Source organism: Poromitra crassiceps (genome assembly GCF_964638095.1).
Source record: "Poromitra crassiceps genome assembly, chromosome: 18".
NCBI lineage: Eukaryota > Metazoa > Chordata > Actinopteri > Beryciformes > Melamphaidae > Poromitra > Poromitra crassiceps.
Window position 1 is genome coordinate 21,019,474 of NC_139636.1, and position 17,506 is coordinate 21,036,979.

The 17,506-nt window shown below is 43.6% G+C and overlaps 2 protein-coding genes across 2 annotated transcripts; one reads left to right on the forward strand and one right to left on the reverse strand.

Annotated features, from left to right (window-relative positions):
* panx2 (pannexin 2) lies at positions 1-4,546 on the forward strand (the record flags this gene model as incomplete). The annotated part of the gene is made up of 5 exons (XM_083654359.1): positions 1-229; positions 1,747-2,861; positions 3,220-3,355; positions 3,481-3,666; positions 4,242-4,546. The coding sequence occupies 5 exons, from the start codon at positions 1-3 to the stop codon at positions 4,544-4,546; spliced, it is 1,971 nt and encodes a 656-aa protein (XP_083510485.1).
* Positions 4,547-7,234: 2,688 nt separating this feature from the next.
* trabd (TraB domain containing) lies at positions 7,235-17,371 on the reverse strand. Its single transcript, XM_083654917.1, has 10 exons — positions 17,272-17,371; positions 16,701-16,741; positions 16,244-16,310; positions 14,940-15,106; positions 14,631-14,771; positions 14,032-14,142; positions 13,746-13,885; positions 10,284-10,456; positions 9,989-10,085; positions 7,235-9,880 (listed from the first exon to the last, which is right to left on the reverse strand). Exons 2-10 carry the CDS (start codon positions 16,722-16,724, stop codon positions 9,691-9,693), a joined length of 1,110 nt encoding a protein of 369 aa, XP_083511043.1. The 5' UTR covers positions 16,725-16,741; positions 17,272-17,371; the 3' UTR covers positions 7,235-9,690.
* Positions 17,372-17,506: the final 135 nt, after the last annotated feature.

Sequence of the window (17,506 nt, forward strand, 5' to 3'; positions counted from 1 at the left end):
ATGCAGAACATCCTCGATCAGAACTTAGACATGGCCACAGCTCTGCTCGCTGGGGAGAAGTTGAAGGAGCTGATCCTGCCGGGCTCGTCCCAGGATGAGAAGGGCGGGGTGCTGGCCGGCCTCCTGGTCCAGCTCAAACTGGAGCTGCCCTTCGACCGGGTGGTCACCATCGGTACCGTCATCATCCCCATCCTGCTTGTCACCCTCGTCTTCACAAGGAACTTTGCAGGTGAGGCGTTCAGCCACTAGAGGGCGTTTGTTACCAGAGTAAACAGGCTCCTCTCCAGTATTCAGCTGTAGGACAGACAGCCAAGGATGTCATCTCACTTTGGACTGAGGCACAGTTTGTATGGTGTGTTAATTTGAAGCACAGGTCTGGTTTTGGAATTTGCACATACACTACAGTGTTTCCTCTGTATTCGTTTAGCATTGGCGCACCACCACAGCAAGGACAAATTAAATGTAGTGTCATCTCAAACTAAAAGACATGTAGTCCAACTGTTAAAAAAAATTGCACTATCGCCTCAACTTCAAACATAGCTTATTGCAAACAACAATGGATATGGAACAAAATAGAATTATCCCCTCAAGCGCGACTGCTGCATAAAATTACAGAGGGAACACTGCCTTTTGTCTCTCCTAGAAAGCAACAGAAACTTATGGCTAAACCTCACGTCTGACTGACCACAGACCAGAGAATTACAGTATTTCGAGGAAATCCATCAAAACGAAACACACCCAATGGTTAATGCAGGCGCAGTGCTTTTGTGTCTTCTGTGTGAGATAGATCAGTGTGAAACTACAGCAGCGGGGCTAGAAAGGCTAGAGAACAGGGTTGGGGAGGGGAAGCTGGGAGGGAGACGGGGGGGGGGGAGTGATTATTAGGAGGGGGAGGTAAGGGGAGAGAGGAAGAGCTGTGTGGGAGTGATGTTGTTAGCTCACTGCTGAGTCAGGCCGTCTGCAGAGCAGCATCAACCGGCCGTGACTGAGCGTTTCACTTGAGCACCGGCAGGAAGCCTGGCTCTTCACACAGGGTCTTCACACAACTTTGTGGCTATTCGCTCTATTGTGCGTCTTTTTTATGAAAAGTTTAAAGCTTTGGCCCACAATCTATGACTGACTACAGATAGCAGCACCCTGTGTGACTGTAAGTGTTTGTGTCATTGCTCTCATCATTACTCATACCAGAAAGAAGGAAGTGCTGCTGACTATGCTGCACATGTAGGAACTGTTCACTTTCAGAAAAAGAAAATCTTTAAAAACGTTTGTATTTTTATCTGTAAAATCATCCGTCTCCCAGATGCTTAGTCCACGGCCATTCAATTGAATTCACAACTGGGCCTCAGTGAACTACTCAGACCTGTGAAGTTTGTTCCACGGATGAGTTTTGACTAGGGGAGTGTTTTCACTTCCTCTCTCTGAGCCAGTCCGACAGTCTTATCTTTTGAATAAGCCGTGAGAGTATTATCAAAGACAGTGCAGCTCTTTTTTTGCTGTAGAGAAAAAAGATTCCTAGAGGTTCTCCGAGACAGTGATGACAGTAACAGATTCCTTCTCATTTGGATAATATTATTGCAGAAGAAATTACACTCACTGAACCTTTTGAATGATTATGACTTTTAGAAGTCATGATAATCTTTTAGACTTTTACTTGAAACTTTCTTTCTTTCAGCACTTAGATGACATTACATTACGAGTCTATTATGCTATATAATATGCTATAATATATATCTTTATTCTCCTCAGAGGAATCCATATACTGTTACACACCACACAACTTCACCAGAGACCAGGCACTGTATGCAAGAGGCTACTGCTGGACAGAGCTGCGCGACGCTGCACCCGGGGTGGAACCTCACATCCGGCCTTCACTGTTTGAACACAAGTTCCTGCCCTACGCTCTGTTGGCTTTCGCCGGCATCATGTACATTCCCGCCCTGGGCTGGGAGTTCCTCGCCTCCACGCGGCTCACTTCGGAGCTCAACTTCCTGCTCCACGAGATCGACCACTGCTACCACCGAGCCGCCGAGGGCCGAGCCCCGAAGATCGAGAAGCAGATCCAGTCCAAAGGGCCCGGCATCACCGAGCGAGAGAGGAGGGAGATCATAGAGAACGCAGAGAAGGAGAAGAGCCCCGAGCAGAACCTGTTTGAGAAGTATCTGGAGAGACGAGGCCAAAGCAATTTTCTGGCCAAGCTTTACCTGGGGCGCCACCTGGCTATTATGGGCCTCAGCTCCATCCCCATCACCTACCTGAGCGCCTACTACGCCCGCCAGCGGCAGAATGAGTTCACGTGCGCCCTGGGCGAGCCCCCGGACACCAGCAGCTACCAAGAGCTGAAGCTCAGCGTCAACTGCAAGCTGCCCGCTGTGCAGCTGCAGCGCATCATGGCGGCGGTGGACATTTCCCTCCTCTGCACTATGAACCTCATCATCCTGCTTAATCTGCTGCATTTGTTTGTGGTGCGCAAGTCCAACTTTGTATTTGACAAGCTGCATAAAGTTGGTATTAAGACACGGCGGCGCTGGCAAAAGTCTCAGTTCTGTGACATCAACATCCTGGCCATGTTCTGCAACGAGAACAGGGACCACATCAAGTCGCTCAACCGGCTCGATTTCATCACCAACGAGAGTGACCTCATGTACGACAATGTCGTCCGGCAGCTGTTGGCCGCCCTGGCCCAGTCTAACCACGACGCCACTCCCACTGTGAGGGACTCGGGGAATCAGACCATAGACCCCAACATGGACCCCTCTATTCTGGGAGTGGGAGAGTTGGGAGGGGAGCCGCTGGTCATCAAACGGCCCCGCAAGAAGATTAAATGGATCCCATCCTCAAATCCTCTTCCTCAACCGTTCAAGGTAAGGCAATCAGGCAGTTTCCATGGCCACACAAATGGATGTTTTAATTGTAATTCGTCAACATTCATTCACACATCAGTGACAGCAGCAGCAAAAGACTTAACCCACTGTGCTCAAGAAACAGAGCACCACCTAACATGGGGAGATGTTCAGTGGAGCCTGTTGTGTTGAGATGATCTTAACAGGAGGCTTTCAGGGGAACAGGTCCTTCACAGGACAAGCATCTCAGCAAGCGTTGTCAAAAAGTGGCGCGCATTTTAGCACTCACACAATGTCACTTATTTTACTTTATTCACTAACACTGCTTATCTGAGCTGTACTTGGAACTATTGACCTGTCTTTTCTGTCCTTTGTAAAGGAACCCCTGACCCACACACGTTTGGACAATAGCACCAAGCCTGACAAACCCAAACCGCTCAGACGAAAAACAGTGGCAGACAGCTTCATGGCACCACTTCTGGATACCAAAAGCACACAACATCCTCCCTCAAAAGGTGACCAGCACTGTGAGTGTGAGACAACGGAGAAAAAAAAAGTTGGAATATGATAAATAATTGATATTTCAGTGTTGGTGAAATGGCACATTTACTGAAGTCAATCTTTTATATTTTAATTTTAGATTTATGGGGGATAGAGAAGAAACATACCCGCAACTTCTCTCTGGACGTCCACCCGTACATGTTGACCATGCGTAAGCCCAAGGTGGAGGCCGCCATCACAGAAGCACTGCCCTCAGAACTTCCCATGGATGCAGTGTACCTTGAAGGCACACACACTATTGTCCATGTGTCTGCTGCAATTACAGGTAATCTCTCGGTTTCGGGTCCGAATGTATTACTTTGACTTGCCTGCTTCTAAACAGACTCTTTGAATCTGTGAGCCAAAGTGTCTTTCTTTGATGTTGCCTAATAGTGATCGTGTCACCAAGAACTCTTCTACCCTCTGTGGGGCATTTATCATGTAACAGAACAATAGCTTACTTGTGGAAAAGTAATATGTAAGATGTAGTAAAACGTCATCAAATTTCCATTTGCCACACTGTTATAGTCTACATAAGGAACTTAGAGCAATGTAATGCCGGTGCTTCGACTTCCCCTCGTTTGAGTGACAATGTATCTGGCAACTAATGGATCGTGAAGCACATCTCTATCTCAGGTTTCTAGACTTCCAGCTACAGCTAGATGTGAGGGCTAGCTCACTACACATTGGCAGCCAGACATGACAATAATCCTCACATTCTCCCTGTGCAGTTATTGTTGATGTTTGAAGGAGCACGGGAGGTTTTTGAGAGACATTTTTCCACTTAGGCAGGAGATATGTTTGCAGACTTTGGCTGTCGCTTCCTCTCCCCTTTACGGTATTTCATGCATGTCTCTTCAGGGCAGAAGATTGGCAGTCCGGAGTCGACCAGCACTGTCTTTTCCACAATGACCATGCCCACCACATATGTGAATGGCGTCAGCCCCAACCCAACCTCCAGCGAGGACACCCTCAGCCCCAAGCGCTCCCCTCACACCAGCGAGCCTCTCACCCAGCCGGAGAACCCAGAGTCTCAGTCGCCACCCTTAACCACACAGCTGCTCAGCATGCACCACACTCTCTTTGAGAAAGATGAGGAAGAGGGGAGCCACAGAGACAGGCTGACGGAGAGACCAGGGGAGCTCATCGCTGCCGGGGAATGTTGAAGAGGAAGACGAGGAATGAGGAGCAAGTTTCACTCTCTGGATTTGTCCTCCCCGACACACGACCGCCATGCCAAGTCACCTCCTACCAACAGCCCCCTCTTCTCTTTGGATGAACAACTCACACTCTTGCGGCGGGGTGGATTGGACTGACTTGATGAGCAGAAACGGGACAGCAACAGGAAGAGAAGGAGAACAAGCTGGACAGCTGGTAGTAAGAGCAGATGACAGAACAGTTACAATTAGATGAGAAAATGATGTAGGTTATAAATGTGACAGTTTCATGTATTGAATTGTGATCATCAGTGTATTGCTGTAGGAAATGATGTCACATCCTGTCTCAGGATGACTGTGTACAGCCAACCCCCCTCCAATGAAACCAGCAGTGATTTGATTCAACAGGGTGCTAACAGGGTCAAAAAGCCTGGGGAGGATAATATGGTGGTGATGGATTAGTGAGCCCCCCCCCCAAAAAATAATAATATATATATAAAAAGAAAAACACACTTGAAAAATGCATACCTGTAAAGAGGACTGCATTATGACTTCAAACTAAATGTATTTTAATAACGCTTAGTCCCTTTATCCCCATCCTGATAGCCAAGTAGCTCACGCAATACACTTGTTGAGATCTGCACAATTAATATGCAAAAGATCACAATATATTTGTGGCAATAATGTATGCGCTTACGACATGTCTTACAGCACACTTACATCGTGTATGACTCAGTGTTTGTGGGGTGTTTCAAATATAATACACACAAGTTTCATGGATTCACCATTGCCATTTCTCCCCTAATTAGAAAGAGTATCAGATGCCTCTCCTCCATCTGCACTGAATTAATAATAGGAAAATTGGCACATGTCCTACGGAGAAGGAACATCAGAACAGACTGACATGTGATCTACAAGGAAAGCGAGTCTTCAAACTTCAGTATGTCCATATTGCGCAGAAGCACTGAGAGATGTGTTGAATAGGTACCAGACATCTTTTGATCACCTGGACAAAAGGCAGCTTTGTGTGCATATTCCTCGTGAAGACTTTGATAGCAACTCCAATATAACGAATGGAGTTGGACTCACTGGTAGAGTCACTTTTGTGTTCTGCTGGCTTCTTGTGGGAGTGCTGTCCTGTCAATGAAGTGATGAGTAGATGTAGAGTCGTTCTTCACTGAAAGGTTGATTACGTGATGACTAAGCTTTTGATTGTGCTTTACACCATATTACAACCCCAACGCCATCAGCTGCTGCAGAGTCTGACTCTGGCTCTGTCTAAAATGAATTCAGTAACCCTGTCTCCAACATTGTGCTGACATCAGCTTGATCGCCAAAAAAAGAAAGAAAGAATGAAGTTAGAAAAAATGAATTGGTAGCGTTGTTATTCATATTAAAAACGAGTATATAAGATATGATATCAGTTTTCACAGGAGTCAGTGAACAAGGGGATGAGTGCCTTCCACAACCTCCATACTAATTTCATACAAGACAGGTACTGTGTCTGCACTGACACACTGATATGACAGACCGTATATTGTAGTTTTGGACAGTGGTGTTGTCAGGGTATGCCAAGGTAGGTGTACTCTTTCTTTGGGGCATTGGGTGTTGGTCTGTTTACCATTGACTTGTACTGGAAGACAGCAGTTTGCCCTGCTTCCTCAATTACCAGTTAATCCCTAGTTTTGCAGAAAACATAAATAATTCATCTCATTTCCATGGCACTGGTTGGCTCAATCATCCCCTTGTTAGACTACTCAAGCACACTAAATGCATCCAAAAGCACTTTACGACTTGTAGCACAAGGGTGTGCGAGGGCATGTTATATGTTCACAGCTCTGCTTAAACAGATTTTCTGTTTCACATTGAGTTTCCCAGAGAGAAAAATCTCAGGCAGATATGAGTAAAACCATCATGGAGAGAGTCAAGGATTTTGACTGTAAAATGTAATAACGAAAATCAATAAAAAATAAATTGTTTAAAAAAATGCCTTTTGTCTCCTTTTTGTGAATTTTAACATGGGGGTAGTCTCGCTGGCCAGCCGGTAGGGAGGGGAGGCTGGCCAGCGAGACTAACATGGGGGTGAACAGGAACAACTCCCTTTTTGGTCCATCCTCAGGTGGCCATTTGAGGAACTACAGCTTTCAGGATCACTTTCACTAGCCTGGGTAAACCCATCCCCCACGTGACCTGCTCTCAGACCTGTTCTCAGTCACTACGCTAGTGACTGGGAACTGAGAGAGCAGGTCACGTGGGGGCTGGGTTTACCTAGGCTACACTTTCACAGCTTCTTCTGTAAAACCCAGAGCTAGCCCACTGTTACAGATGGACAGCCGCACCCCGTCTGTGGAACACTCTTCCCGACCACCTAAGGGCACCACAGATGCTTTTAAAAGGGGACTAAAAACTTTCCTTTTTAACAAAGCCTTCTCTTAACTTCTTGCTTTAGGTCTTTAGGCCACTCAGGCCACCTCTCTAGGCATTTTATTGTGACTTTTAATGCTTTTTTATGCTCCAGTTTTGGTTGATCTTTTATGCTCCTGTTTGTTTGTACTTCGGTAGCACTTTGAGATTTTATTGCAAATGAAAAGTCCAATACAAATCAAATGTATTATTATTATTACAGTGTGGAAACATAAAGCCTCCGGCTATCACCGGCATATAATAATCACAGGCATAAAAAAGGCAAAGAGTCAGTTGAGGCAACTATAATTTATCTTCACTTAAAACATTGTATAATTCAATACAGAATTTAGGCTTCCATGTTTGCTGTTTTAACAATGACAATACTATTAAAGCACATGGGAAAGACACCTTGCTGGAGACTACATACACAGGCATTCATACAGTTTTCTCCTGACAACACTCAAACATAGACAACACCTTTGGAAATTATGAGAGTGGGAAACAATCTTCAACTTTGACTGCATTATGCTGCCGAGGGACCTTAATTTTTCACCATTCTCATTTCTCACTCCAGCAAAAAAAAAAGCTTCAATCACCTCACTGACCAATTTGACAAATGTAACATAGTAATGACTGAGCTATAGTTTAATATCTCTCATAAATACCTCTAAGGGATTAGTACTGAACATATGGCTGCACAGTCAAAATGAAAATCATGATTATTTTGAGATCACGATTATTTAACACGATTGCTCTTTGACACTATACGGACAAACATGGTGTTCTCGACTCGAGTTGAAACCACACACGTTTGGGGCTCGGGGCGAAGCGCACCAGTGCAAGGGAAAGGGGTGCGCTGGAATTACAACACAGGACAAAATGAGATTCTCTTGTTTGCATGGTGGGAAGTCAAAATCCTGATTGTGATGAACTGTGCAGCCCTACTGTACATACAATTATTTCAGCTCAGAGTTGGGACTAGATCTGGAAATCAATCAACACCTTATTCAAAATCAATATTTGTTTATAGCCTTGTATCCACTTGAACCACTCATTCAGACTGTTGCGCTGGGGGACATCCTCCCAAATTATAGACATAGATAGACCTCATCCAGTCAGTTTTACACACACAAGCGACACACACCGCACTAGGCTGATGAGAAGCCTCTGCAGTGGAGGCAATCTGAGGGTCAAAGGCAGCAGCAGTGATAGTAGTGTAAGGCTTTTAACTCCCAGCCCTGACCAGTGGTCAGTTTCCTTCATAGAGATAAAACAAGACCACAACATTAATCACTGAATGGGAATTCTATAGAGAAAATGTATTATGGTCAAGTTCTATCCACAATAATTTGAGGGAAACAATCTATATGACTCCACTTCCCCATGTAATTTTACAATCAGAGACTGCTTGGAAGTGCTAAGAATGCATAGGGGTACATATCATAGAAGCATGTAGCTATTCTGAATGTCAGATGTTTGCATGTTGACGTTTTTATAGATGGCTTTCTTTACAAGGTGCATATTTTTATATCCAGTATGAACCGTTACTCAGAGCCAGTTGTGTTTCAAGCTAAACATTTGAAGGTGCCTCATAATGGAGGTACAATCAAATATACAAATCACAAAGTGAAGCACATTTAGGACAATCCCATGTCAGGTCTCCGCTGAATGTATGAGTGATTATAAAATGTAGGGGCCATGGTACCATTTCAATTTCAACCAGGAGAACACAAGCAACTACATAATATCCACATTTAGGCCAAGATTATTCATACAAAATAGGCCTATATTATGGTAATCCATTCAAAATATCTATCAGTAATATAACTACAGAAACTTACGAACTTGCATTAACCATTTGGTTGAAGTGTGTAAGATGCATATTACATAAATTTTTGCCTTTCTGTATTTTTCCATTTAATACACGATGAAGCCCTTAGAACAGCAATATGAGGCACTTGTCTGTTGATGTGGGCAGGACTGTGCAGTGGAGAAAACAATTAATCTGGCTTTATGTTAATCTTGTAGGTGACTTGAAAAGAATACGCAATTGAATAAGTTGACTTTTCAGGAATACAATTAATGTTCATGCATTTTTGACATTTGCATTAAAAAATTTTTTTTTTTTTAAGGGTACTAACATTATGCACTTCTTTGACTTTGTATACTATAATTAAATTTTTGTTTACTTTCTTTTTCCGTTCACAGGATGTATGTACAAGATTACATAATCTCTCATAAAGTGCTGGACTTGCAAAGGGCCAATAACCACCAAATTTGGTTGGCCAGGATCCAAGAAGGAATAAGAAAATGGCTCAAACATATGAAGGCAGGCGACTGACGATGACACCTCATACAGCCTAAAGATGGCGCTTGTCAAAGCAATCACTCATGTCAAGGAAATAAAAGTCATGAGTCATCTTGAAACCTCTGTGTTTAAGCCATTGAAAAGGAATGGTGGGGAAAACGGCAAATCTAGGCAAAGATCATGATTGGCAATTGTAAACCTTAAAATCTAAATAGAAAAAAAATGAAGAGTACTGTCATGGTTTCTTTGGCAGTACGACCCTGCTGTGTCTGCAGGGACATCGACACGAGGTGGGGGGCTCTGAGACCCCCTGAGGTCCTTGGTAGTTCATAGCGTGGGCCGGTGAAGGCTTTCCTCCAGCCTCACCTCCTGTGGTTAAGGCCATTGGTGATAGATGCATTGTTGTCATATTTCCAGAATTGTGTCACAGATGCAGGGCTTAGGGAAGTGGCCCGGTGTCAACAGAGGGCGGCCGCAGACTCTCCACTAACGACTGGACAGCAGGGAAAGACAGTGCGGCTCTACCTAAGCTGCCTCCAACGCGATAACAGGCGTATCCCAGCATCCCTATCATGACACCTTTTACGACTGTGGACAAGACCTGGCTGAAGCGCGAGGGAGGTGCAACACTGATGGAGAGTGAGAGAGAGAGACACACGGTGAAATTGTTATGTAAAATCATGTACATTTTAAGTGTTTCTATTACCGACCATAAACAACAAGACACAAAAACATACCTCATGATCTCATGAATGTTGAGCTCCTTGTCCCAATTTCTTTCTATGCCAGGTACATGACCAATCCCAACCACTCCTACCACAACAGCAGGCACTTCTACAGAGGAAGACATAACAAAAAGCTGTGCCGTTACAACAAGCGCATCGGACAACCACTCAGACAACCAGCTGCACTATATTTATATTAACTACATCGAAAAATTGATGTGATGGTGATGTTACACAAGATTAAACAAACTATAGAAAGATGGGTTGGTGGCTGAATGAATGAATGAATGGATGGTGTAATACGCACTCTGGGCATTAGGGGGGGCCTCCACACAGCTTGCAGCCTGGCGGAGCGTGTGTGTGAGGTAGATGTCTCTCTCGGCCACAATGGTCTGGTGGAGAGCAGGGAACTCGCCAATCATCTCCGACATGGTCTGCTCCAGCAGGTCCTTCTGTTTGCACTTCTCTACATCCTCTTTACTGAAACACACACCACAGTCCAACACAGTAAGGCTGGAGATCAAGTAAGCATGCAAAGGTATTCTAGTTTTTTAAGAGAGGGCAGTCTGCTCTCCTGAAGTATTTTGTTTTTGACAGCACACATTGAAGAAAGATAGGGAGAAGAGTAAAGAGAGAGATATATGTAGGGCCCTACAAAATCAGTTTTTTCTCTCCTCAAATTCTCTTCTTTGTCCACATTTGTGCAATTTTTAATTTATTCAGGTTTTCACACATTTTTAAAGTCCAACTGAACCCGTTCGTCACGTGCGTCGTAGTCCGTTTCAGACTGAAAACGTAATTTGTCTGAGATGACAAGTTGAGAGGCGGGTCATAGTATCATGTCGATTATTTGATTTGACAATTCTGTCGACTGGCTTTGGCATTGGTCAGTCATGGCGTGTTCCACCCCCAAATCGAGTGGGATTCAGCGTGTTGTCGTGCTACGCGAGTGGGATCTGCGGAGTACCAGGCAGCCAGCAGCTTCGTGCAGAGCGAGTGGACAATCCAATGCATGGGTGCTGCCCGCCTGCCTGGAATCTCCGAGGGCAGACCCCTGACAACCACGCTCTCAAGCGCGCGCCATTTACGCTATTTCTGTAAATACGATATCCCTGGAATGTGCGTTTTAACGAGCCAGTTACATTTCTTTGCATTCTTAGAGATTATAGTTTTTGTTTTTTGTTCATGTTTCTAACAATTGGCCAAGTTAGTAGTTAGTTTATGGGATAGGAATTCTGCCAGATGACAGGCACTAGGCACCATTTTCTACTTCATTTGGAAGAGAAAATGATCCTGAAATGAAGATTTGATTGACAGCTGCATGTCGTGATATGATTGGTTGAAATGGGGTAGAAATTTGATAGTACTAGGTGACATCAGCAAACTGTACATTACTGTTATCAATGAAATCTTGAAAAATGAACTTTTGATGTGAAAAAGTGTGAAAAACTAAAGAAATTAGATTTTTGTGATTTATTTTGCATACATTATTAAACAGGTACACTGCATAGCCAGGTATTTGAACTAAAAGAAAAGAAAAGTCATTTTTGGGTTCAGCTCGACTTTAAGCATCTTTCAGTCTCTCAGTCTTGCACAATACCAATGATGACTCAACAATGACTTTGCCAACAATTTCACCCAACTACCGTCACAATGACTTTCAAAACTCACTTTCCAGCTCAGACTCTGTTTTGGAACAACCTCAGAAAGGACAAAGCATTCATAGATCAGAAAGCCTAAGGGCTCTTAGAAGAACCTTCTAAGAACCCTCTTCTGTCTTTTGTTCGAGAAACCTGGAACCAGTCACACAAATTAACTAGAGCTAACCCATATCTTACACCAAGAGCCTCCGTTTGGTTTAATAAGAAATTGAAAATTGATGGCAATTCCTTCATGTGGGAGGACTGGGTCAAGTCGGGAATTTATGTCCTAGGAGACTTAGCAGGAGAAGATGGGGTAATACCCTTTGAGGACATCAAAAATGACTTTGGACTGGACAACAAACATTTCTATAGGTTCTTGCAGATTAGGCACTGTATATCCTCTGTGACAGGTTCCTCACTTGACCCATTAACTGAGATTCAAATAGTATTTTATCAAGACTGCTATAAAAGAGGAGGTGCATCAAGGTTTTATGATGTCATCAGAGATCATCAGGCACCCAACCTGACAGGCTTGAAATTAAGCTGGGAGAAGGATATTTGTGAAGATATTTGTGAAGACTCTTGGAAGAAGTTAGTAGCCAAATGCCATAAATGCTCTCGAGAAGCACAGTCACAACTTATCGTTTACAAAGTGTTAAATAGAAGCTATTGGACCCCCAGTAAGCTAGCTAAACTTAAGTTGAGAAATAATGACACCTGCTGGAGATGTGATAAAGATGTGGGTACGCTCGTACATATGCTGTATGAATGTGAGAAAGTTAAGAACATGTGGGACAAAATTGTAGTATTTTTGAGTGAAATACTGAATAAAAAAATACATAAATCTCCTGCGACATGCATATTGGGTTTGTTACCAAAAGATATCATATTGTCTAAATATCAAGGGATGTGGTATAGAATGGCCATGATATCTGGTTGTAGAATTGCATTAAGACATTGGAAATCACCTATTCCCATCACATTTGAGGAATGGTTGGAACTAATGTGTCGTACAGCATCTTATGAAAGGGTAACTTATAGAGCTACGGGAAGAGAAGATGTCTTCACTGAGATATGGGGTCACTTTTTGAAGCTAACCGAAAGGTCTAAAGATTAAATGAAGTTCTTACCTTCTGATAAGATAACAAGTATCATAAGATATAAGATCTGAACACGTGGTATATATATATATATTTTTCTTTTTCATCAACATTTTTTGTTTGTTGTAATTTATTTTCCTTTTTTCTTTTTCTGTTTACTGTTATGTCTTTATTTTGTTTTTATATAATATATGTAAAAAATATGTAAATCTATGTGATGATGGATGGACTATACCATATAAGAATTGATTTTTGTATGTCAAGTGATTTACGCAAATAAAAAACAATATAAAAAAAAAAAAAAAAAAAAAAAAAAAGAAAAAGCCTAAGGGCATCATTAGGGTCCACCTAAAAGATGACTAATAGATGACCATGGACACATATTCAGATGATGCAGAGAGCTTCCAGCACACAGCAGCACTGCACCAGTCAGAGCTGATTGCAGTTTGGACATCACAATTCTGTGCAGGCCGGAATGTTGCACATGCACCATCAATGACAGTTCAAATATTGGGCACTATCAACATGACAAATGCATGGACTTTTGTTGACCATGTTGCTTAATTTGCTTATCTTTTCATGGTAGAAAGTGCTCAAAACATAATTTCTGTTTACTTTCTACCACAATTTTTGCCAAAACCTCACAATTCTGTGATGTTCTGCATTTAATGTCCGAATTATATTTTTAAACACGGATTCTGTGATTTTGTCCACAATTTCCACAAAGTGGAAACCATAGACATAAGAACCCAAGTCACGCAAAAGCATAGCAAGAGGTGGCATGTAAATTCATTCACTACCATTGTATGTGGGGTGTGTGTACTGTACACTAACTGGTCAAGCCAAAAAGACAGGTTCCAGGTCCTGTTTACTTTCCCCCCAAAACTTGGCAGCATCAAGATTTTGTAATTAATCAGATTCGAGAATACGATACCTCTCTATTCTCTCGTTTCCAATGATGGACATTGATGAAAACAAGCTCACGACACTAAGGTACTGAAAAGAGTGACTGAGGTCAGTTGATACCTAATGGGGTCAGACAAGAAGCAAAGACCCCAGGCGAGCCGGGCCTTCTGCCACAGACTGAGTGCAGCGATGGCCCTCTTGAACGTCACAGGGATGGGCCGGTCCCCTAGGTGGAACTTACAGAAGGGCACCCGTCCAGCCTGTGTGGGGAGAAAAATGTAAATAATATATAGAGAATTAAAATAAACAGCAAAAGGGGAAATTGTCACCCAATTTGCATAATACAGTAATAAATGTGTGTGTGTGTGTGTGTGTGCACGCGTGCATGTGCATGTACGTGTGTTACCTCTTTGAAGGCCTCTCTGAACTCTCCTCCAGGAGCCATGCCGAGTTGCTCTGTGATGTGAGCTGAAACTTTCAGCAGGAGAATCTGCATCAGGCCAGACATGACCCCATTCTGACAAACACAGGGGGAAGCAATAAGCATAAACAAAGAAACAGTTGGGCGCCCAGTGCTCATAGTGAACGAGGATTACAATTGACTGACAGTAGCCAAACGTCTTTATTTCCATGCGCTTGCATAGTGCATAGTGGTACTTTAAGACAACCGTGTAGACAAAATGCTCAACATGAGAGCAGAACAGAGGAAGAGCTCTTTCCCAACACTGCATCATTATTTGTTGCTCCATTACAATGATTACAGAGTGCATGCTGCGAGCCACTTCACTGATCTACATCACACGATAAGAGCTGTTAGCGTTGGACGGAGTCCAGAACACCACCCTTACTGCCGTATTCAGCCAATACCCCTCTGTCTCTTTCTCTCACTGTTACTCCATCCCTCTCTCCACCTCCCCATTACCTTTTTATTCCCCTTCTACCTATACCTCTTACTCTCTTTCAGCCTACCACTAGCACTCATTCTCGTCCTCCTGAAAGGCTGACCTGTTTGATGGCCTGCTGAACCTTTTCCAGGTTTATATCCTTGGCTTCCTTCAGCAGTGTACTCTCATCCATCTTCAACATAGACACCCTGTACTGGCACAGCTCCACCACCACCACGTCTGGCTGCACCGCACGGATTGTCTGGGGAAGTGGAGAGAGAGGATGGAAAGAGAGAGTGCGCAGTGGGTATGCAAGATAAGAGAAAACGAGACAGGTTTCATGTGTCATGAATAAGGAACGGCAACCTGATTATTATCATCACCTAAAGTTGCTGTGTAAAAATTATATTGTAAACTATCATTGGCTCACCATGGCCACATCCTTTTTGCTGCTGTCACTGAAGTGGGCGGTGCCCACCAGGTATAGGAGGCTGCCATCGGGGGCCGTCAGCCGGGTGACTGTCTCCGGGAGGTCAGGGGACGACTGGCGGCGCTGGGCTCGCACCTGCCAGAGCAGCTCGATGGCCTCAGCATCCGCTAGACCGGAACAACAGAGGGGAGAATTATTTAGTGGACAGGACAATACATGAGGGAAACCGTAGAAACAAGAGGCACTTAAACTGCCTAACGCCCTGCCATAATTACCATATCTTAAACATGACCAGTTATGCTAAGCATTACAAAATAATATACTGTTCTTGTCTTCACATAACACATGGGTGGTATATAAGGTCGGCATCTTAAAAGGATCAATGAGTTATAGTAGTTTCAAGGGAAAAGGAAATGGTGTTCAGAAGATCCACCAGAACCTGGTGCTTGTAAGGCATAGATCCGGCACGAAGGATCAGGTTGTTCTGTGGTTGGCACCGATGGATGCCCAACGTGTTCTAGTTCCATCTGAGATCCGTGTTCTGGATAGTATGTAAAGGAGTCAAGGACTGTATAGGTTGATTCTCTGTAGTTAGCTGCTGCTCACCCGGGGTGTCGGTTAGAACACAAGACGAAGAGGTCTCAGAGTCGCTGTGGTCTGCTAAGTTGGTGCTCATCAGCGGGTCGCTCTGTGTGGGTACACTGGTGCTCAGCATTGTCTACTCAAATATATGAACCACTGTCTACTCGTCCTACGTATACCACTAGCAGGTGGGATTTATGACATCACTAATGATGTCACTAGGAGTAGGTATGACATCGGTGCCATTATGATGTCACTAGGACTTGTGAAGTTGTGACCTCAACGATGATGTCATCGGCGCCATCAGCCCAATAGATTCAGTCAGTGTCTCGTCATAGATGCGTGTTCACTGCATTCTTATGATATAACAAATACTATTATTACAGCAGCAGAACTAAACAAGAAATGTGGACAAATTCGAATTTCTTTCTACTGGCACAGTGGCAGGGGATTTCAGGGACTTTCACTATTTTACCAGGGAGACTGGGTTTTAGAATAGAAAGGTGTTCAAAAGAAATGGCTGGTTACATGCCACAGTAAACGGCCGAGAAAATAAAACTTACCAGTGTCAGACAAAGTTTACCAGCATTTGGCTGTTGATGTCACCCAACCATAGATAGTACATTAAATACACCAACAGATACATTGACTCTATTCCACTTTGTTCTATTGCAACATATTTCTGACTGATCTTTATCTAACCATATCCTACCCTAACTTACAGAGTCCTGGAGGCAGGCAAGGCAGTTCCTCTTCCGCAGGATCTTCTGATGGGCCAACTGACTCATCCTGTTAGAACAGACAGAAAATTAGAAAATCAATCAATAGCTATGAGTGAGTGTTCAAAATGTCAAGTGCTGGTGTCTGCATCAGCAAGTGCTTAAGGGGGTATTCCTGCACAAGTCTATTTGAAAAACTTGCACTACTGAACTGTCTTGCTTGGGGCAATGTACAAACGTTATGTTACAGGGCTCTTACATGGGACATGACAACAAGTTAGCACAACATTGTTCAGTGTTTTACAGAGCACAGCCACGTCATTCAAAAATACACAAGCTCCCCTTACCCCAGTGCGAACAGGACATCTGTCAAAACATCTCACTCACTCACTCACACACACACACACACACACACACACACACACACACACACACACACACACACACACACAAAACCTACCTCTGAATTGTTGTCTTGGTCCATGACTGAAGCACTGAAAGCTGCGTGGAATAGAATTATTATTACACTAAACGAAAATGTGTTTTGGACAGTCAATGTTACTGGATTGCTGACGTTGCTTTTGCTGAGCTGTATTGCAGCTAACGCTATTACTAGCAGTGGTGGTGGTAAGAGTGGTTACTGACTGACTGTATCAATCTGAGAATAATTCAGAGACAGCCAGGTAACGTTATAGCGTTAGTTAGCTAACTTTAATATTAACAAGGCCATCATAGCAACTATAAGTACCGAGCTTGCACAGCTAACTGACCTGCTGGGCACATCTGCTAACGCACCGATCATTATTATTTCTGGTAAAACTATGTGCGTTTACCGAGGCTCTTTGGCTAGCTACAGTAGCGACATGGATGTATTAAAAGGCTAGCGAGTGGTGGAGCTCATGTAGTAGGCTAGCTAGTGTGCTAACGCCAACTAGCTAGTTAACTAGTCAAACCATACTCCGGGAAAAAGGACATTTATCATTAAATGTTGCCAATCTCAAATACACGCGTTTTGAAATATTATTACTTACGATAGTTGTCTTAATGAAACCTAACTTAGAGAGAAAAGCAGCCCGTCTGTCAGTCTGCTGCTCTTCGCCACTCACTGGCAGCGGCAGCAGCAGTGAGCAGCACACGACTGTCTGACAGCCGCGGTGCATTCTGGTAAATGTAGTCTTCTTCCTCGTCTTTTTACAGCGTGCCTCTCTCTTCTTTGTTTCCGCGTTTAACGTAGTTTCCAGTAGGACCAATAATAATGTAACACCA